This window comes from Lutjanus erythropterus, chromosome 10, assembly GCF_056507025.1.
Source record: "Lutjanus erythropterus isolate fLutEry1 chromosome 10, fLutEry1.hap2, whole genome shotgun sequence".
Lineage (NCBI taxonomy): Eukaryota > Metazoa > Chordata > Actinopteri > Lutjaniformes > Lutjanidae > Lutjanus > Lutjanus erythropterus.
The window spans coordinates 13,217,410-13,239,182 of record NC_139326.1 but is presented as its reverse complement, the minus strand read 5'-3'; the positions used below and the strand labels follow the sequence as shown (position 1 = coordinate 13,239,182).

The 21,773-nt window shown below is 38.8% G+C and overlaps 1 protein-coding gene across 7 annotated transcripts in view; it reads right to left on the bottom strand.

Annotated features, from left to right (window-relative positions):
* Positions 1–3,858: 3,858 nt before the first annotated feature.
* Positions 3,859–21,773, bottom strand: part of slc4a4a (solute carrier family 4 member 4a) — a 63,737-nt gene continuing 45,822 nt past the window's right edge. For 4 of the 7 annotated variants that reach the window (XM_084728248.1, XM_084728251.1, XM_084728252.1 and 1 more), the window contains 15 exons: positions 20,863–20,973; positions 20,593–20,767; positions 20,379–20,512; positions 19,429–19,703; positions 16,898–16,968; positions 16,270–16,455; positions 16,040–16,153; positions 15,736–15,897; positions 13,905–14,083; positions 12,620–12,692; positions 11,595–11,663; positions 11,149–11,322; positions 9,631–9,792; positions 6,991–7,070; positions 3,859–4,667 (listed from right to left, as the gene is read on the bottom strand). In XM_084728248.1, coding sequence (XP_084584374.1) covers positions 4,559–4,667; positions 6,991–7,070; positions 9,631–9,792; positions 11,149–11,322; positions 11,595–11,663; positions 12,620–12,692; positions 13,905–14,083; positions 15,736–15,897; positions 16,040–16,153; positions 16,270–16,455; positions 16,898–16,968; positions 19,429–19,703; positions 20,379–20,512; positions 20,593–20,767; positions 20,863–20,973 — 2,074 coding nt within the window. In that variant the 3' untranslated portion in view covers positions 3,859–4,558. Of the gene's footprint in view, positions 4,668–6,990; positions 7,071–8,370; positions 8,465–9,630; positions 9,793–11,148; positions 11,323–11,594; positions 11,664–12,619; positions 12,693–13,904; positions 14,084–15,735; positions 15,898–16,039; positions 16,154–16,269; positions 16,456–16,897; positions 16,969–19,428; positions 19,704–20,378; positions 20,513–20,592; positions 20,768–20,862; positions 20,974–21,773 lie in introns of all 7 variants that reach the window. The other 3 variants (XM_084728250.1, XM_084728253.1, XM_084728254.1) reach the window with 1 other exon arrangement.

Genomic DNA, 21,773 nt, shown 5'->3' with positions numbered 1-21,773 from the left:
GACGTTAATCACATCATTATTTTGTAAAGGTGGTGGTCCTAAAAAATACAAAGTTTTAACAGGTAACCATTTTTTATTTTTTTCCAGCTGTTAGTTGCTCCTTCATTTCCTGTAGTGTCCATAGACAAGTCAAAAATACACTCTGTATTAAATCAATAATTGTATTAAATCTGGAGTGAGTGAACTTGCTTACTGCTTACTGACCTGTTTGAGATCACTTAATTATGAAACTTCTTTAATGTGAATCCACAAAATATTCAAAATAAAATGGCATTGAGAGACAACTCATTAGAGCTGCAACTAATGACTAATTATTGATTATTTTATCTATATCATTTACAGTGTTTGGGAGTGACTAGTTACACTTAATGGAGTTATACAATTAAAGTCCAAAATAAAGGTAAATTTGTAGAAAATAAAAATATGTAGAATATAACATTAATGTTGCTTTGCATCTTGTCAAGTGTTGTTTTTGATTGGTTCCCCTGTTTGAATCAAATCATTGTTCATTACTCCAGACTTTTGTTAGAAATGTAATCAAAATATCAAATGTAATAAGTTAATTACTTTGAAGTAGTTACAGTATTAAGTACATTTTAACAGGGTAACTTGTAATCTGTAACATATTACATTTAAAAAGTAACCTTCATAACACACATTATTTTTTATTTATCATTATTTAGATTGTATTTTAATTGACTGTATAGCCTTTAAAATTTTAGAAAATGTCCACCACAGTTTCCTAATGCCCTAGATGATGTCTTTATATCGGTTCTTTTGTCCATCCAACAGCAAAACCCCTACAGTTACAGCAAATCTTCACTTCTGAGAACAAGAAGTGATATAAAAGATTAGGATCAAGAATTGCGCATCAGGTTTTTCATGGTCCATGTAAACACCATATACCAAATAAGATCAAAACTGGGATAAGCCTTTGTTTTTCAACAAAAAAAGGATTTTGAAGTATTAAAGTTATTTTTGGTTATACAGTAGATGTGGATGACTGCAGATTTAAACTTCAATCAATTTTATCTGTATTTTAAAATCAACAACCTACACTAATATAGGCGTTGCTAGGTAGCACACTAGATTTTATCATGACTGCAAGATTGAATGGATCAGTGCTAGAGAACATACTTCTGTTAGAAATGAACATATTTCATATATTTCATTAAATTTAAATGTAATATTTATTTTATGTCAGTGATATTCCACTATTAGAATACCTGTGCTAATTAATTAGTGTACATGTATATTTTCTTATTTCAAAGTATGAAAAGTATATTTCAAGTAGCCTGGGAGTGGAAGAAAATGTTACAAATGTACCCGGTCTTCCCTAACTTTACAATTACCGTTGGGTTTTTGCACTCAAAATGAAAAGCAGCACACCATCACCGTTTGATCATTCTGTTTATTTTCAATATACATTTCATTTGAAAAATATAAATTCTAAAATAAACCATTTCACCTGTTCTAAAAAGTCACAAAAAGTTAATCAAATAAAAACGTATCAGTATTCTGTACGCTAAAATTAACAGGTTTTTTTTTTTTCCATTTCAGGTTGCAGATTTTTGTCCGACATGCTTACACAGTACGACACACTTGAAACTAACACCTCCACACACAGTATGTCTCAGACATTAAGTCACACTTGTTTCCACTCTCTGCTGTTGACGGTTACAAACACTGATGTGGAGAATAAATGACATCGTTACTTCGGCTGATGAACTGAAACAGACAAATTGGACACAACGACAGCGATGGTACAAAGTGACTCGTTGCATTTTGGTGTGAGCCGAGGTGTCTCCGCTGTATGTACATGATTCTCAGCGGAGGAAGGTGGCTCATTTATCACACAGTTTAGATTTATTATTTCTACAGTGGTGGTGAAGACAGAGAGGACTTCCAGCTTAAAAACAAATCCGTGACCCACTTAGACCTTAAAATCCAAGCGAGAAAGTGCTTCAGTGTGCCCTTTAGAGATAACGTGGGGGATACTGTCATGACAAACAATGCTTAAGAGGCCATTCTGGCTTGTTATACTGTAGGTAATACTGGTCGTGTTGTCTGATCTGAGAGGCTCAATTCTTTCTGTATGTGTCAGTGGACTCTGTGAAGACTGATGTGCAGCAGAAATATGAAGTTTGTACATCTTCTGCCTCGTTTTAGCAGATTAAGTCCTAAAAACAACTGTGGATGTTTTGTTTTATGGATGAGTTATGGAAGTCTGGCTTAACGTAACACTCACATGCTCACACATACGGTATGTACACTGAGAGACTCGTTGGTCACTGACAACAGAACCATCCTTATGTGACTACACTGTAAAAGATGGGGGACAAAATTTACAATCCTGCCCAAAAAATGTATCCCAACGATCTTTTAAAGGCTTCAGCAGACTGAGTTGGACAAATGAAGTGTGTATCCTCCAAACTGATGGAGTTTTTGCTGCGCTGTGTCAGAGGGATGTGTCCTGGTCTATGGTTTTATTTACCACAAGGGAAACATCACCAGCAATGAACTCGCAGGCTGCTAGAATAACCCCTTTTTTTTAGTCAACAATTCCAGTGTTGTGTCTAGGAGGGAACCCAAGATTTGCAAAACTATCGCAAGATTTCTATCCATTTTTTCTTTGTTGTGCACAATGTACAAACTAGTTCTGTAGTAAAGATCTGCTTAACTTTGGGTACAAAAATCACATGGTTAGAGAAAGATCACGGCTTGTGTTGCAGTGATAAGACCTTTTGCGGGTCTGGTGTTCATCTCTAAACACAACTCTGTTTCAGTTGGTATTACCCCACTCCTGCTATCTGCGTGTTAATGTTTAAAAGTTCCAGTCATTACATGGTACAACAACAACTTCCAAGCTAGCAACCAAGGCACTGAAAATGGCAGGTTACCTTCGCCCTAACCTAGCCGCTAACGGTACAAACGCAAACAAGCCATCAAGCTGTTACCTTCTCTTTTGCAAAGAATTATGCCGTGGCCACACATGCGTGAATTTGCGTCCTTTCTTTGTGTCAACTTTGGATAACTTTGAGAGAGCAGAGTCACAGCCTCAACCAATAGCAAAGACTTGGTTATTCACCTTGGCCACGCCTCTGCATTCGCATATGTGTGACCAGGGCCTTAACTATTTTAATGCTAGGGCCCGCCTCCCTACATGCAAATGTTCCACCAAACAGGTTCCCCTTAAACACAATTTTGCAAGGGCACTGTGGCTGCACCCTGGTCTTGTCTCATTATGTTCAGCATTTTTGCAAAAAATAACTGGATTTTGTCCCCCATATATTTAAATTGCGTGGTTATGTGAAGGGCATGTGAGTTTTATATTAAGACAGACATGAAAAAAATCCAAATAGTTCGATGTATAAAACAAAAAGAAACATGTGGTCCTATTTTCACATCAGGTAATTCCAACAGCAGCTGAGACAAAAAGAAATAAACCTGCCGAGGACTGAAGTTATCCCGCTGCGTGGAGCTTACATGGATTTGATTCCCTTTTCGTTTGTCGTATCGTTACCATAAGAATTTCAGTCTGGATCGATCTTTTATAAGCCACTTAGGTAAAGTAGTTTGTGCAGCACAAGCAATTATATGATATGCACTCCTAGTTAGAGTTTAAGTTTGGCTGAGGAAAATCGGATGATTATGTATCGCTGAACTGTTTCCTACTCACAAAGAAACAAAAATAAAGGACACGAGAAAAGGTTACCAGCATACACAAAACATAATCATTAAAAAAAACAAAAAAGATAAAGAAATGTATGATTTAATTTAAACAAGTAACAAAAGCTTTGAAGTGAACACGTGAATTAGAAAGAGAAGGTGAAGCAATCAAAACTGCATCAAAAAAAGTGATAATAAAAATATTTACCTCATCTGCACATACAAATATGCATTAATTAACTGTTAATTACCTTAAAAGATCTATTTGCACACATTTCCTTCACACGCTATAATACAGTGAATCTCTTGAATCATCTCAACTCTACAAGAGGACAGAGAGAAAATATCAAAACCCCATGCTGCGTCAAAAATCAACATGTTGCATTTGTTCATAATAAGCAATTGATCTAAAACAAGAGGTAGAGCTATAAAAACATAATTTTCCTGCTACAGGAAAATGTTATTAGAGTAATTCAATTTATATAAAAACAATCAGACAGATGATATTTATATATATTTATATAAAAAGAGCAGGGAGGCTGTTCCATGCGTGGTCAGAGAGAGCTGCAGCATTTACTGTGGGATCAGTTGCATAGAAGAGTAGTTAAGGAGTTACATTTAACAGTGTAGCTGTTTACCGTGGAGCTGTGAGAAAATACCAAGACGAGACCGTGAGGAGAGAATTATTAGATATGTATCATTGTGTTAGACTGCTTCTTTTTACTTAAGTGCATTCCCTTTTTTTTTTTTCCTGCGCCACCTATTCAGAACGGAGTCTTGAAACGGTGAAGAGGATTTCAGAGTTAAGAAGAATAAAGTAATAAAGGAAAGTAAAAGAGAGAGTTGTCTTGCGGGTGCTGCAGGGTTCGCCTGGTGGTGGCGCGGCGCTCTACAGAGACGTCTCAGATCCTCTGCTCCTCCAGTAGAATGAATTATCATCGTCTGGGTCCATGTCTATTCTAATCTGAGGCACAGACTTCAGCGGACTCATCTCAGGGCTGAAACACAAATACATCCACTGTTAGGACTGGGTTTAGTGTAATCTTAAAGGCAATATTTTTGCTAAAACACAACATATAGACCCTTATACACATAATCTCTTTCAGTCATCACGTGTGACGCAGTAGAGGTGTGTCTGTATCTGCACAGACCCTATTTTGCTGCGTTAGGGACACTTTACCAAACCAAAATGTCGGTATTTATCCTGGGAATGAGACTCAACAATTAACTATCCTTCTTTCTAAGCTAACTGGTCTATACTTAAGACATGTCTCTGTACTTGTAGATGAGCAAACTTGCAGAGAAACATTATTGCTGTAGGCTGGATAGAGAGTCCTGTGCTTACAGGTGCTTGCTGTACTGTTGTCTACAGATGACTGCTTCTTCACCACAGATTAGATTGAAAATTTAGATCTATAAACATTTCTTAAACTGCACCGTCATTTAGTCTCATTGATTGAGCTGATGCAGCGGTTGAATCATAAATTGTGAGAAAATCGTTATTCATTTCAGCGTTGTGTTGTGGTCTCTCACGGCACTGCAGAAACACAGCCAGTGATGGTGGTTTGATGGTTTTCTGAGGTCATCTGAGCTCAAAGCAATTTGGCTCCAGTCTTAGTGGGAACAGGATTAGTTTTAGAGGAGGAGGGAGGGCAGCGTAATGTCATCACTACCAGAGTATCACTGCGGTCATGCACTGTCCCACGTCACTGACACTAATGGACCCGTGCCCGCACCACTGTAAGGCCAGACGTCTTTAAAGAAACATGAGATCAACCTGTTGCAGTCTCATTGAGCAGTGCCGTCAGGAGAGGAGATTAAAACTGTTTTTGCACCAACATGAAATCAATTAAAGCCAATTCTCTTTTTTTGACATTAAATCATCAGACATTTTAAAACATGAGGATGAGTGTGTGTGTGTGTGGGGGGGGGGAGTGTCTTGTACATGTAAGATTTGTAACAGAGTATTTTTGCAGTGTGGAATTGCCACTTTTACATGAGGAAAAGACCTGAATACGTCTTCCACCACAGTCAGTTGAATATGTTTGCAGTTAGTCAGCAGCCACGGGAACAAAAACGGTCAGCCTGATCTCCAAGGATGAAGACCACTTAAAAAAAAAAAAAATCTTAAGTTGCTTGTTGGCATCACAGATGTGCTGTTTTTTCACACATTGTCCCAAACTCTAATCCTCTTCCGTCAGCACAATCGCAGAGCAGCTGGGGTAATACAGGAACCCTGAGCAGATGACCCGTGGATCCTGGTCATCAAGAGAGGTTGTGTGCGTGATGAAGAAACATAATCTCTTCTTGAGCATCACAATCACCGCTCTAAATATTTGGCCAAAAAAAACAAGGCTTGTTCTGCCTCTTTGAGACTGATTGTCTCCTCTAAAGCTCCTATCAGTGAGGCGCAGCGTGTATTTATCACGCAACATACACACGCCTTGATCCAGTAATGGTGACACATCAACATGGTTAGTTTTAAACCGTTATGTGTCTCACTGTTCCCTAAATATCCCTTGATCTTTTTCTCTAAATGACATTTAAATCTGCAATAAATAGAAAATCTCAGCACCAGATGACAAGTTTCAAAAGACGTTAGATGATGAAGTTGAAGTCAAATACAAAAAATTACTTGTAATCATGCAAGTTACACAGGTGCACACAGAGTTTTTCTGGCTGAGCAATATTAATATCATGTCAATTTTACTTTTATATTGTCAGTCGTAACAGAAGTTATGTCAGGTTTCAAGCAGAGCAGGTACAGACTGTAGCAGTTAGACTCAATCAAATTTTGATCAGTTTTGCTCTCGATCTCTCCTAGACAAAGCCCCACCAGGAGCACTTCAGAAGCAGAACGATTTGCTCTCCTGATTTTGTGTACTTGCTCAGACTCTGTTGATGTGGTCCAAGCATTGTCTAGACCAAAAGCAGCTTCAGGTGCAGAAGTGTCAGTTTTTCTGCTGCCCCCGACAGCCCAAAAAGGTCAGTCTATGCAGGTTTAAAGTCCAGAGAGAGAAGCAAGACATTCGAGCTGAAATATGGCGCCTCTGCTAGCCACCAAAGAAAATGCAGTATAGCCATAGGTAAGTTAATTAGCCCGGATGACCTTCAAAGTTCAGACTAGCATTATATGTTAGCTTGTTAGCTCGGCCTCTGACCTTTTTGCGACCTTTGATGCCAGTTATATTTAGTTTCGTTCCTTCTTTGCCATTTAATTTGGCCTGTTGGGTAAGCACATTTACGAGGGTCTGTTGCTGTCAGCTTCTGAATTGCACACTACCCTTCACTCCCTCACACACACGCACACTCACATCTCACCTGGACAAGCAGTTGGCCTGATAGTAACGAAGCTGCTCAGCACGACGTGTGTCGTTCAAGGAATGAAGGGGACTTCTCTCCTGTGGAAGTAAAAAAACGGTTTAATCTATGTAGTTAACTGTTTATGTTTGTTGTTAGAAACTAGACAGCATTATTGTTAGGGATGCACAACAAATATGGGGAATTTGTTATTTATCATTCAATAATAAATGTGTTATAATACCCGATTTGACAGATCAGACACATTTCATTCAAATTCTTGAGCAAAATGCTCAATTAAAGCTAAAGTATAATTACATTTTTTATATACTTTACTAGAAAAAAATAAATGAAATGTCTGTCTGTCACAATAATGACGTCAGTTAGATTTGATTCGGTCAGAGCTCTGTAATATTTCATCATCATCAACAATCTTTGCTCATCACATCTTAGCCTTCTTATCCGCAGGTATTCATAAATATGGTCACAAATCTAATGTGCGTTTACAAAGATTGTTTTCTAACACAGCATAAACAGGAAAGCCGTCACAAAATCTGCTGGACTGCAACATTTTATGATCATTTGTATATCTGCATGTTATTTATATGGTTCTAAGCTTTTCTCTGTTCCCTGAAAGATATTGGATTGTCAAGGTGATTAAAAGCTCAAGAACCTGATTTTTAGAGATATGAGGTTCTTATCCACCAGCAATAATACAAAGCATTGTTTTCTCTCTAAGGTAGAAATCCTGTGAGTATTATAGCCTTTTTTTCTCAGAGGGCATCTTAATATATAAGAAAGGTTATATGAACTTCTTACAATACAAAAAAATATGAAGTTGTCAGTTATTTTACTGGTATTAGCCATGAGAAGCAGGTAATTATTGTATCAGCTGAAAAAAATCCAAAATGTGCATCCCTAATAATTATATACAGCAAAAGGCACACAGTTTCCCATGCTAGCAGTGGAAATCTTTAACATAAAGTTAAAATAACAACCGTATCCACGTGTTAAAGAAGCTTAATCAGTCAACATAGTCAGTAGGTTGTCTTCCAAAACTGAAGAAAACTGAAGAAAAAAGGGGTTAGACCAAGGTAGCAAGAATTCAGAAGGGGAAATAAAAATAATATTACTGGTGGAAGACCTCATAATCCAACAGAAAAGAACAAAAGGAGAAGAAAGTTAAATTCATGCATGTTTTAGAAGACAAGAAAGAGCAAGTCAAAGGAGGAAATAAAATGTTAATATCATGCAGTGAGTAAAAGATAAACAGGCGACACAGCATCAACTTTTAGCAGCAGAAGAAGTCGTCAGAGAGACAAACGCAGCAGAGGAGTCGAGCAGGAGGAGGAGCAGGAGGAAGCTTTCCTCCGGTGCTGCAGGTAGTTTGGGTCTACTCACTGTCAGAGGCCTTATCACCTAAGAAGGGCTCCTGCTCCATCATGTCCATGGGGATTTTAATGCTGGGAACATTCTCATTGTAAGGATAGTCAGACTGTTGGAGAGAGGAAACACACAGCCTGAGAAGCGACCTCCGGGGGTGTCGGTGAGTTAGCATCAGAACATGCATGAATTACTAAACCTGTGTCAGCCTTCATTGTCAACGTTCATTCCCTAACCTGAAGAAAAAAGACAAACTAGCAAGCAGTGATGATGTATCTTGAATCTCTGACTCCTCTTTATACTTTCCTGATAATGTAACATAGCATTGGAGGATTTCTGGTAGAAAATTAAGCAAGAAAATTAGATATTTCGCAAAACTTTTCTGCTTTTAATATGTTGAATCATGACATATTGCATTGTCAGATTCTTGCCGGTACACAGTCCTAAGTATACGGACTGGAGATGTGCCACAATACAACGGGACCCTTTCCAGCCTAATTAGACCAAGTCCAATTTGGATGCAGTTCAGTTTGGGTCTCGGTGTTGGTTATTAATAGGAACTGAGTGGAACCGTGATGACCTCTGCCTCCAGATTATGCAATCATCTAAAAACTCAAAACTCAAACACTAAAACACCAGGAGTTAGGACTAGCTCACTCTGGAAGAGTGTCTGATTCACCGTGTGCAAAATCATCCTAAACACAACTGAACTTAAAATGTTAGAAATGCAAAAGTATGAAAGAATCTCATACGACAAAATGCTTGTGCTTCTTGTCAGTCAAATAAATAAGTACAAAGAACTGAAAATACATGAAATCTGACAAGTGGCTTCCAGTAGCCAAAACTCAAACCAGAATCTGCAGAATATTTATCATGTTCACCGAGAAGGCATGAATACTCGCTGAAAATAAGACTGTAGCAATTGAACCTTTTATCTATAATATCTCTAAGATTTCTGGATTCTTTCACACTCACTCAAAGGGGAAACAACCTTAGACCAACTGAAATTGAGGGAAATATAACGAAAAGAAAGTAGTTGCATGAAGGATTCTGACATCTGTAGACCTGGATATTGGTTAGCCTGTGGATAAATGGTGCATGCTGCTGCAAAGAAAGAAAACAGGGAGCTGGGAGCAGGACTGGAGGTCGCTGGGAATGGGCTATCGGCTAAAACAAATTATAAAAAACTGGAGAAAAATAAGGCATTTGCTTGTTTTTCCAAAGACACAAGCTGGTTGCATTCTAGTGGGGTTAAAAGTGTAAACTCGGAGCTCTTACGTCTTCAGCGTCGCTGTCTATGCTGCCACGTTTTTTCTTTTTCTTCTTCTCGTCCTCTTTCTTCTTCTTGTCTTTCTCTGGGATGACATCGTCCAGGAAGCTAAGGTCATGCTGGGAGAACATGTAGTCCATCGCTTTTCTGACGGCTACCAGAGCGAGGATCTAAAAGCGGAAGAACATGAGGATTAGAGTGGACTGGAGGGCAATTTTTGACAGTGATTTGATTAAATTTGATATAATTAATAAAATAATCAGCTTGGTCTTTGAAGCCCTTCACATTAAAGGGATAGTTTGGATTTAAGTGGGGCTGTACAGTATGAGGTACTTATCCATTATCAGTGTATTACCTATAATATCAGTTTAAGTGTACACTATATTTGGAATATTTTTGCAGCTTTACCTTGCTGTCAGACAGACTTTTCTGATGAGAAACCACAGTTATCTAATTAAACTAACCCTTTCTTTTTCTTGACCAGACTCCATTGGCAAAATTAGTAACTTTACCTCAGAGAATACGAGAGTTGTTGTTCTACCGCTGATGTTTGTTTGTGTTATTGTGCGTCTCTGGTGAAGCCGAACTAACCTTTTGAAACACTGAAGCCACGCAGTAACACAAACAACTAACTGATCGATGCAGCGATAGAGCTGCAACTCTCGTATTCTGTGAGGTACAGTGACTAATTTCGCCTATGGAGTCTGGTTGATTTGGAGGAAATTATATTTGGCTCATATAATAGTTTAACAGTAGAAAAAGCTGTAATACACTGGAGTACAGTGCATTGTAAATTTTTAACATTACTGCAAGTATTCAACATTTTTAGACATATGAGCTGATGCTTCAGTAAAGACATGTTATGAATATAAATAAATAAATCCTCAATGGTGCAAAAGCTTCCTACCTATCAATAACAACAAGACAAAGTACAGTTACAAGTACAATAAAGTGCATAATAAATTCTGTGAGTGATGCATTTGTGACCCTGAACTGTAAAAATGTGAAACACCATTACAGTTACCTCTGATATGCCCTGATGTGACAGAAAATGAACCTACATGGATCTGCAACTGAACAGACTCCTGCTGATGAAGGCCACTACAGCAGCAGAAAGTTCCTAAATAAAATCCTTACCTCAAGAATCAAACCTACAGTATGTAAGTACTGCTGCCAGGGTCCTCTCACATAAAAACAGTAACAAAAGACGTAGTTTTATGACTTCACAAGTACTGTGGGATCATGGGAGTTGCTTTATTCACTTTTAAAGAACCACCACAGCTGATGGAAATCTATTTGACTTGACTCTGGCAGAAATCAGGTTCATGGACGAGGTAATACTAAGGTTTTTTCAAATGTTTAGTCACATACGCCAAATTCCTTCCTCACTCTCCGATGTATCCGACATGTCCCATCTTTTCCCAGATGGTATAGCAACTAGCTAATAATGGCTAGCATGCAGAAATGTTACATATTATAGCCTTAATGCAAATCATTGGTTGGATCTTAAGATAAATGTCTCTTACCATGACAGGGAAGATAATCGCAGCCACAGTGGACTTGAGGATCCAGAGCAGAGCCAAGCAGAGGACCTGGATGAAGGTGAAGAGGTGGACCTTCCTGAGGGGAACGTGTCGCAGATAAACCAGGTCCGGCTGATGCTTCGCCGGCATCAGAAGCAGCTTGAGACGATCCATAAACTACAGATAGATAAAAGGTACAAATACACATGACAGGATGCACTGCCTGTAACAGTAAATCAGAGTAACAGCATGTCGTTGACTTGAATTGGTTCTTGTTTTGATAAAGAAGTTTTAAATTTTGGAAGTCACCCTAAAAATTCAACCTGCAAATACAACTAACATGACATATGGCAGGTAGGAAAAGTTAAAGGAGTTTAGTAAGATTTGGTTAAATAGCTCTACGCTCCACATTGCTTATTTTATTTTATAATAAATAAAGAAATCTGTACCTGCACTCCATTGAGAGAGGCGACTCCCATGTATAGGAAGACTCCATACAGCACAGGCATGGGGATAAACTGGGTAAAACAGAGAAATCAAGTAAATAAATGCACATTAATGTTGACTTAAACACATTTTAAGCACATTTTGAATTGGTTGCTACAAGCAGTTATGAAACAGGTTGTGAAACAGTCTCAAATTGATACTGATACTTCTATATGACCTACATAAGCAAACATCTGTTGTCTGTTTCTGGACAGTTGTTGTTAATGTCTGTGACCAGATCAGATTCTCCTTGAAATCAGAGCCTGTGTTTACATTTTTCCAGGCAAAGTTACAATGAGTGGTACTTTTGCATTAAGTATTTTTGACATTATATTATTAGAAATACAAAGTTTCATGTAGTAACTTTTAAGGCTAATGTGGAAAATAAAAGCAGCCACTTCAGGTCAGTGTTCAAGTAAAAGCTGCATCAAGAATAAATACCAGATATAATGCACACTTGTCCTTTTAATATAACTTTATAACATAATCTAGAAAAAGAGAAAAAGAAGAAAATACGTTTTTTTGTCAGACTACAATAATGAACAATAATTTTGCAGTTGAACAGCAAAAGTTTTCATTTCCATTTCACATCATTGGCAAACACAACAAGTCAGATCTTTTCATAATAACATTTTTAATTTCATTCATTCATGAATGAAACGGTAATAAAATGAAGCTTGTTACCTTATATTGATCCTTATTTAGTCTGTTAGGTTAGTATGACCACTCTTACCAGATCAAACCGTTTTTGTCCTGTGAAGCTGTTTGAGTTCTTGCACTTTTGTGTGGTTCATAGATTAAACTCTTATAACAGCCTGACTGTTTTCGTTATGATATTAGGTGTTTGATTAAATCTGTAAATTAGCAGGTCTGTTACAGTCCAGCAATTTTTAAGCAATGTTTTAGTGATCATTTCCAGTATGTGCCAGACCATCAGTCTCTCAACTTTAATCTTTCCATTTTTTTAAGACAATCTCTGATTAATTACCTTTAAAATAGGAGACATAAATACAGACAGTCCTGTCAGGATGAACACACACACACCAGTGAGCCTCTGTTCTCTGTAAAAAAACAAAAGAAAAAATAGTTATCATGAAAACCAAACCTGAAACTTTTTTTTCCTACAAGAATAAAGTTCCATAAATGCCCAAATAATGCCACTGATAACTTGAGGATGTGTATTACTTCCCAGATCTTACTATTTATTATTATTAAGATCTAATTCAGTTGAGCCAAAGCAAAGACAATCCTAACATTTGTAGGAAGTTCAAGTTGGTGTGGATGTTTCAGTGTCTTGCAAGGCAAAAGTTTGTTAGTTCAGCTTACAGCTGACACATCAAGACTCTGGAGGATGTCACCAAACAGACATGAAAACAACCCCCACCCCACTACAAAAAAAACCCTAAAAAAAACAGGAAGGAAATCACGAAGTGTCTTTACCATCTGTAACTGAACACAAAAGGTAAAACAGTAAAACAGTTATGCCACTTAGTTGCAGTCCACTGTGTCACTAATGAACAGCAGAGAGAAACACAGTTGACACAAGAGATAAATGTAATTTATTTACTAATGGGGATGATGTAAACCCCTCCAGTTTCCTCTTCAGTTAATCTGTGCTTTTTAACACGAGTTAGTACACGAGCATTATTTGGCCATTAATGGTTAACAGTCCAACAGGAATCTGTTGTCTGTCTATTGTTTTTGAGGTTTGCGGGCCAGATCAGCTTATTACAGTTCAGTTAATTATATCTGACAAGAGAAGTATTTTGTCTTTTTGATCTAGGTTGTGAGTTTGTTTGGTGGTTAGCAGGACATTTCAAAACTGCTCAACACGTTCAGAGAAATGTGGAGGAAAATGGGCTCATAACTTAAAACCTGTGTTTTTGTAAAAGCTAAATTATTTTTTCCTGCATTGGTTGGTTGGATTGGTTAAAAAGAAATATGCTCACGCTTTAAATTTTATTTGGTAACAGTTTTCAACAGTCCCTCTTCAACTTTATTTCAATGATCATATCTTTTGTGATATGATATATTACTTACCTTAAGCATTGGTTAGAGTCTCACCTATAGATGGTGCTACAGCAACAGTGTATGTAATTTGCTATGCATCTGTTTTCATGAATCTGACACTAATATTCCCAGATAGGATTTCTGCCATCAACATGATTGTCATTGCTTCTATTTTGTTGCAGATCCAGATGCAGATGAAAAAACTTGAAACAACAATAAAATGCTCAGTTTATGGTTTGCGCTCTCAGATGTTGCAGCCTTACCGCACACCCAGGAACTTTGGCTGCTCTCCAGGAGCTGACGTTTCCGTCTCCATCTTCAGACTGTCGATGTGAGCGATGGAGATGACGGTGGCGGCCACGTACCACGGCAGACCCATGAAGGAGCAAACCACCATCAGAACGGCCACCCAGAACAGATCCAGATGGTAACCTGCCCCTTTCTGGTACAGACAACAAACATGAGGTCAAAGGTCGTGTGTGTGTGTTTGTGTATGCTCAGGCAAAGACAGTACACACTGCTGCAGACACGGGCAAACCTGATCATACAACATGCTGATTATTTATTACAACCCCAATTCCAAAAAAGTTGGGATGCAGTGTAAAAAGTAAATAAAAACAGAATGCAATGTTCTGCAAAAACTTTTTGACTGGTATTCAATTGAATACAGTACAAAGACAAGATATTTAATGTTCAAACTGATTTAATTTTGTTTTTTGTATAGATTCATTCTGAATTTGATGTCTGCAACATGTTCCAAAAAAATTCAGAGAGGGTCAATAAAAGAGTTGTTGAAGTTGTAGAAGTCTAACAAACACCTGTGTCAATCATTCTACAGGCAAACAGGTTAATTGGTAACAAGTAATAAAATATGATTGGGTATGAAAGGGGCATCCTGGAAAGGCTCAGTCATTCACATGCATGGATGGTGTGAGGTTGGTCACTTCATGAAAAACTGCGTACACAAATAGTCCAACAGTTCAAGAACGTTTCTCAACACAAAACTGCAAGGAATTTATGGATTTCACCATCTATTATTCATAGCATCATTAAGAGATTCAGCAAATCCAGAGAAATCTCTGAATGTAAGAGGCAAGGCCAAAAACCAACATTGAACTCCCGTGACATTCGACCCCTCAGGCAGCACTGCATTAAAAACCAACTTAATTGTATAAAGGATACTACATGTGCTCAGGAAAACTTAGGAAAAACATTGTTGGTAAACACAGTTCATCACTGCATCTACAAATGCAAGTTAAGACTCCACCGTGCACAGAGAAAACCATCTATCAACAACATCCAGAAACCCTGCCGACTTCTCAGGGGCCCGAGGTCCTCTGAGATGGACTGACACACATCTGTTGAGGCCCCCATTCATGCTGAAAGGTACATACAGGTTTTGGGGCAACACATGCTGCCATTGGGGCGACGTCTTTTTCTGCACGTGTTACAACACGACTTGCCTGCAGTCCAGACTAGTCTCCCTTTGAAAATGTGTGGTGCATTACGAAGCCCAAAACACAAGAGTCCCTGGACTGTTAAGCACTTAAAGCCACATAACAAGCACTAATGGAGATTGTCCTGCTGGTGATTCTGATCTTTAAAAGGAACAAATCATGCCGCTGATATCAAAGAAATCATCACTCAAGCTTCAGCAGAGACTCTCTGAACATCTCGTGTAGTTGCTTTTTGAACTGAACTTTGTTCAGTCACTGCCATGAAACATCTCTCACTCCTGTGAGAAGAATGACGACAATATTTAACTACAGTGTGAAGGTAGCCAGTGTCCTGCACCAACTGCAGATGTTGGGGGAAATGCATGGAAATCTTCACTTGACGTTAATCAGGTAAGAAACAGAATGTTTGTTGTTGAATTCTACAATGTTTAAGATGCAGTTTTAAACATTTTACAGATATTTATTATGCAAGTTGAGTCCTGGACTAAAGTTTGGTTGTGTTGTGAGATGTAAATCCTCTCATCTTTAGTACAAAAACTCAAATGAAATTACTCCAGACCCTTTTATCTCCTGGGTCACAAATGAACAATTAACTGAATATTTCATGAATATTTTGTGAGTAAGATTTCGTATTTACCTTCAGTTTATGCTCCTTCCTGTTGACAATCACAGCAGTAATCTGTTGGTCCATGAAGATCAGGATGGTGACCAGCAGGGCTGGAAGAGCTGACGCCAGGTAAACCCACCAGGGGTTTCCTCCAAATGGGGGCACAAACCAGCCCCGGTTAGGACTTGTTGGCTATGAAGAAGGAGGACATAAGCTTCAACATGAAGGACAGAAGGTCTTCAGGACTGTGATGCTTGCTTCTGATAAACACTCTCTTCTGCGTCTTTTACTGTGTATGTTAGCTCATAAACTTTACATCACTTTAGGGGCTCACCTTGAATTCAGATGGCACAATGAGTTTGGGAGTATCAACTCCTACGAGCACATCAACTCCACAGAAGATGAGGATGGCCAGGATGATGGCAAAGTCACTGATGAGTTTCCTCACCTGGATGAAAGTAAACACAAACCCGTCTCTGAGGAGCTGTTTAAACATTTGGATACCTAAATCATTCCTTTGATAGATGACCTGTTGGATTACTAATCTGACTGAGGCTGACTCACAGTGGTGGGGAAGAACGGGCTGGTCTTGAACTTCTTCAGACACATGGAGCAGGTGTAGGTGCCAAAGAACAGGATGAAGGACATGAGGGTGATGTCTGGGACAAAGTCGCAGGCCTTCCCCACCAGCTCCCCTTTGTACTTCAAGCACTCGGTCTTTGTGAGCGACGACCACGTGGCGTTCATTGGCTGCACACAGGAAACATCGTGATTATAAGGAAACACTTCTTCACGCATGCAGTGACAGACACAATAGAGGGCTTTATTGAAATCCATGTCATATCAGCTGTTGTCCTGAAGAGGCTGAGAGGAGGTGACTGATAACTGTCTCAGTGTTTTGGTCCAGTGAAGATAGATAAAGACAAGCCAACCTGCGGTGTCACAGTAACCTCAAACTGGAAAGAATGTGCTTATCAGACTGTTGAACTGACAAACACAACCCAACTTTATGTTTCAGTTTTCTCTGTATCTCGCCTCTTGTAGCAGGTATGTGAAAGCACACCACAGTATACTGGAGCAGACATGCATGATGAGATGGCATACTGTAACATGGATGATCAATAAGAACAACTTTTCAAAGAGGAAACATAATCAAATGTTAAATCTTTTGTTCCTCTCAGAGCAAACTTACCAGGTCTGTGTTGTTCCAGTACCAGACTGAAGTACCATCCATCGGATCACCGATGATGTCTGTACTGTTCTCTGCAAAAGCACAACAAAACTTCCTGTCAGCAAAGGTTTTTGCAGACATTACAGATGTGTTAAATGAGTCACATGACTTGGGCTCAGGTCACAATTTTGGTAACTTTGACAAAATAAAAAAAGACTTGCAGCTTGAAATGGATTTTAACACCAATGACTCGTTGCTTCGCTTGGACTTATCTTACAGCCTAAGGTAACTAACTAAGGCACTAACGTTAAAACTTTTCACTCCCAGCAAGTCGACACTTAATTCCACAGATCCACTTTGATTGAACCAATCCAACATCATCCAGTCAAGTTGCAGGAGAAATTTGTGAGGAACTAATCAGAAATTACAGATGAAGACGCAATCACTTCCAACTTGGTTTGCCATTTGAAGTTTCAAAAAGAAGGGTAAGTTGAGGTCAATATTAACATTGTTAACAAGCTAACCTTAGCTGAACAGCTAAGTAACTTTGTTAATCAATGAGGCTGGAAACTCACTGTTGCATGGTGACTTGTTTTTATGATATTTTTACACAATAAAAACTAAACTGAAACAAGTAAACCCACTCACAGAAACTAAACTGAATGATTGGATCATGCCAAAATCCATTTGGCTATTTTCTTATTTCACTCCTCTGAACACGTCGACTGTAAATTACAATGTCCCTGTTCAAGTCTGGCTGGGGACCTTTGCTGTATCTCTTGCTTCCTGAGTCTTTAAAAAATGTATGAAATGCTCCCAAAACAAATTTTGAAAATATGTCACTCTGGACCAGTATTTTGAGCTGAAACTGACCGACATGGAGCCACACTGTTAGCTTGGCTTCAGCATCAGTCAGGAGTTTCTCTGACTTACTGCCAGTGTTACACCACCCCGTTTCAATGATGTGTCAGCTGCTCACTCGACAAAAGTAAGCATGTGTTGTTTCCCTTCCCTGGTATGCACTGTACTCCAGTATGTGGAGCGGCACGAGGAATAGCTTATGTCTGTCTGTGTGTGTCCGAGAGATATTTTTGAAAGCAGCAGGGGATTACCAGTAATTCAGGGTTGCCCCCTCTTCATCTCTATCAGAAAAGAAAATAAAGAGGCATGCTGTGTCGTATTAAAGTCTCATCAACAGCACTTGTTCACTTTTTTTATTGTCACAACCACAAAAAAAATGCCTGTGTGCTGATTGTAATATCACACCACTTACGCCAAAACAAGACAGCAGCCCATAAAGCTGCAATTACTTCTTACAATGAAGCAAGCTGAAGTGAATGATTATACCGTCCTTCTAACTACACGTTTCTTGGAAAATCTTTATCATGTAAACAAGACACAATTACAAACATATTAACCCTTCATTTAACTTGTCTCATCCAATGAAAGTCTCTCTCTAACCAATATCCTCTTGCAGGGCAGGATCCTTCTACCCGCACGGCCATTTTGGCGTGCACTTTTGAACCGGCCGTTGTGCCATTAAAAGAAAGTAGTTAAAACTGTCACGTCGTGGACACGGAGCAGCCCATGTGCATCGCAGAACTGCTTGCTTTTCATTTTGGAGCACATGGTAACAGATAAGAGCAGCCACTTGATCTGTTGACAGTCATTTTGACATCATACAGGCGACATAACACCTCCCACTACAGTTTTAATATCTGTATCTGTAGAATATTGCACAGACATGAAAAATAATCAGGTCAAGGGCAGAGTTTTTCTCTTTCTCTGGGTTATATTGATGCCGAATTGACAAGAAGACTGTTGATATATGACATCTTTTATCTTGTGTTTCTAGAGTTACGTGTTTTTGCAGACACATAAGGAACTGTTAAAATAACCTCTGTCTTAAAGGGAGTTTGGTGTAACATTTTCCCCTGAGAGCGCAGGGAGCTTTGGTTTATAGTTTCTGTGGAAACCATGCCAATGTGAGTTATGTAAGTTATTTGGAGAAAGTTTCTCATTATAATGACTTACAGGAATTGTTTTCATGACATTGGTGGAAATAAGCATTCTGATAATTCAAACTGCTAATACTGTATACACATATTTTAATGTTTTGTCACCACTATAGAAATACTATACTATACCACACTATAGAAGTATGATAAGATACTCTAACACTGACTATGGTTATTTATTGCTTCACTAATGATTTACAGTTTAATAATCTGTGTTTGTATTGTTCACTGACGGAGGCTAATCAGGCTATTTATCAGCTAATACTGTTTTGTCTTTATACAATGTAGTTATCACTCACTGCTGTGCCCCAATAAATCTGTATTTATCAAAGACCAGAGTGGCCTTGCCCTAAAAATGACTTAATTCCTGTCTTGCGCTTCTTTTACAAAATTCTTCATCCTTGTATTGTTGCAAGTACATTAAATTAAATGTTTCACTGTAGCATTAATGCTGAATCTAGAGTCGCCCTTACTACACCTTAAACAAACCAAACTAACTGACTGTGACCGACTCGGAGTTGAGCAGCGTCTCACCTAGAACAGCAGGGGCCATGCACAGGCAGTCATACTGTGTGATGTATTCCATCTTGAATTCGGAGTTGATGGGGTAGTGATGAGCTAATTTGAGCATCTTCTTGAAGGCATCGTAGATGAAGATGAAGCTGATGAGACAGGAGAAGCCCTCCTCGGTGAACCGGGTGAAGTACTGAACCAAGAAGCTGGCGTCGGTGGCCACCAGCACCAGGCAGAGGAACGCGGACCACAGGCCGATCCACAGGCGGAACTCCAGGTAGTCAAAGTCATTATCTCTGCATGAAGGAAAAAAAACAACAGATATTCAAAAATAATCTGTTAATTATGACATTTTATATGACGGAGGACGACTAGCAGGGACAAAGAAAAAGTTTGAAGAATACAGTTGTTATATTTTGAGGAAGAAGTTGCTGCTTTGTGAGTTCATGGACAGTTTTTATGTGAAGATGTCAGAGGCAAACTGAAAAAAAATCACTCCAGAATTATTTCCTGACTATATGTATATATGTATAAATAACTATACATTCATTTTAAATTTGATCCTCTTCTATTCTAAATTTAATTGTCTATATATTTTTGTCTGTGTAGCATGAAGGAACTACAACTTTCATTAGTTTTCATTAGTGTATAACTACCTGAAAATAAGAATTGTTGTGTTTACATGACTTAGAATGAGCCGTTTATGTCCACAAAAGCTATAGCAACTAGCAGCTAGTAGGAAACACAGATGGAAGTGTAAGTACACAACTCAACAAAGTATATAACATAAGTCTAGTATTTTTGATTGTTTCATATGGTGCAGATTTTAGAAACACTCGTAACAAGCATGTTTGAGCTTTCTGAGTCTCAACAAAGAAAGTTTAGTGTGACATAAAGCACTTTTCAACCCTTAAATCATCTAAATGATTAGCAATTGGGCCTCTGGCAACCGGAAAAAATGCAGAACGTACTTGCTGAAGTTGAAGAGCAACCGTTCAAACACCAGGACAGGACCGGTGCTGCTGAGGATGGTGAGAGGCTGGCCGGCGAGTAGACAGAACACCCCACCTGCGATCGCTGTGCCAAGAAAACTCTCCAACACACCCTGCACACACGGAGGGGAACAGTCAGGGAATGATTCAGAACATGAGTGCAAAACACAACCGATGAAAATGTCAGTCTGACCTGCATGTTTTCTGTAGCATCCCCCAGCAGACCACCAAAAGTGATGGCGTTTGTCACAGTTCCCAGGTAAATAAACAAAATGGCCGACAAGGCCTGAATGTGAAATGCATCTGTGAAGTCACTGACAAAGAAAGGCAATTTTCTTTTGATGTCAAGTATGAGACCCCCACAAAACCTGGAAACAGACACAAAAGGCGTCAGCAAATGGCAAATGAAAAAAAGCAATTAATTCTCATATAGAAACTATTATTTGAAAATATGATTTCATACTTTCCGGTCTTCTTCAGCTCATCCCCCACAGCGTGTCCCCCTCCTCCATGACCTCCATCATGGGGCATATCTCCGTTCATCTGGGAGTCCCCTCCTGCATACTGGTTTTTCCTAAAATACACACAGTTCAGTTCAGTCTGGCCGCCTTTTTACCTCTGACTCACAGTTTATCACAGAGAAATCGATATCTGATGCAGGTCGTATGTTTGAACGTCTACTGATGCTGCAGCTCAGTAGATATACAGCCTGCAGTTCTTGAGAATGGAGCTTTAAAGGGATAGTTCAGATTATTTGAAGCAGGGTTGTATGAGGTACACTTTATTTTTCTGTCAGACTTTCTAGATAAGAAAACGCTGTTATATAATCTAAATATTATCTTTCTAAACCAACCGATATCCATTGTCAAAATAATAAATTTTAACTGACAGAGGCTGAGGCTGGTCTGCCACTGCCTCAGTCTGTTAGTTTGTTTGTGTTATTGTGTGACTTCAGTGTTTTAAAAGGTTTGGATTCACCACAGTCACAAAATAGGTAGTAAAGGTAAAGTTACTGATTTTGCATAAGGAGTCTGGCTGAGTGAAGAAGAGAGCGATATTTAGCTGTTGTATCCATTTCACACTGGAAAAGGCTGTCTGATAGCACGGTAAAGTGATGAAAATATTCTTAATACAGCACACACATAAACTTGTACTGATTCTTTTAGATGGGCCTCGTTTTAAGTGGTTAAACTACATTTTGCTGCTGACCCTGTCCACAGCGGGACATTGCTTGGCGTGCTGGTACTCCTCTGCTTCTCCAAACTGTGGGGGAGTCAACCATTGTCCACTGTAGGAAATACACTGACTATCAATAAGTACCTCATACAACCCAAACTTCAAATAATTCAAACAATCCATCTAAGTATCAGCATG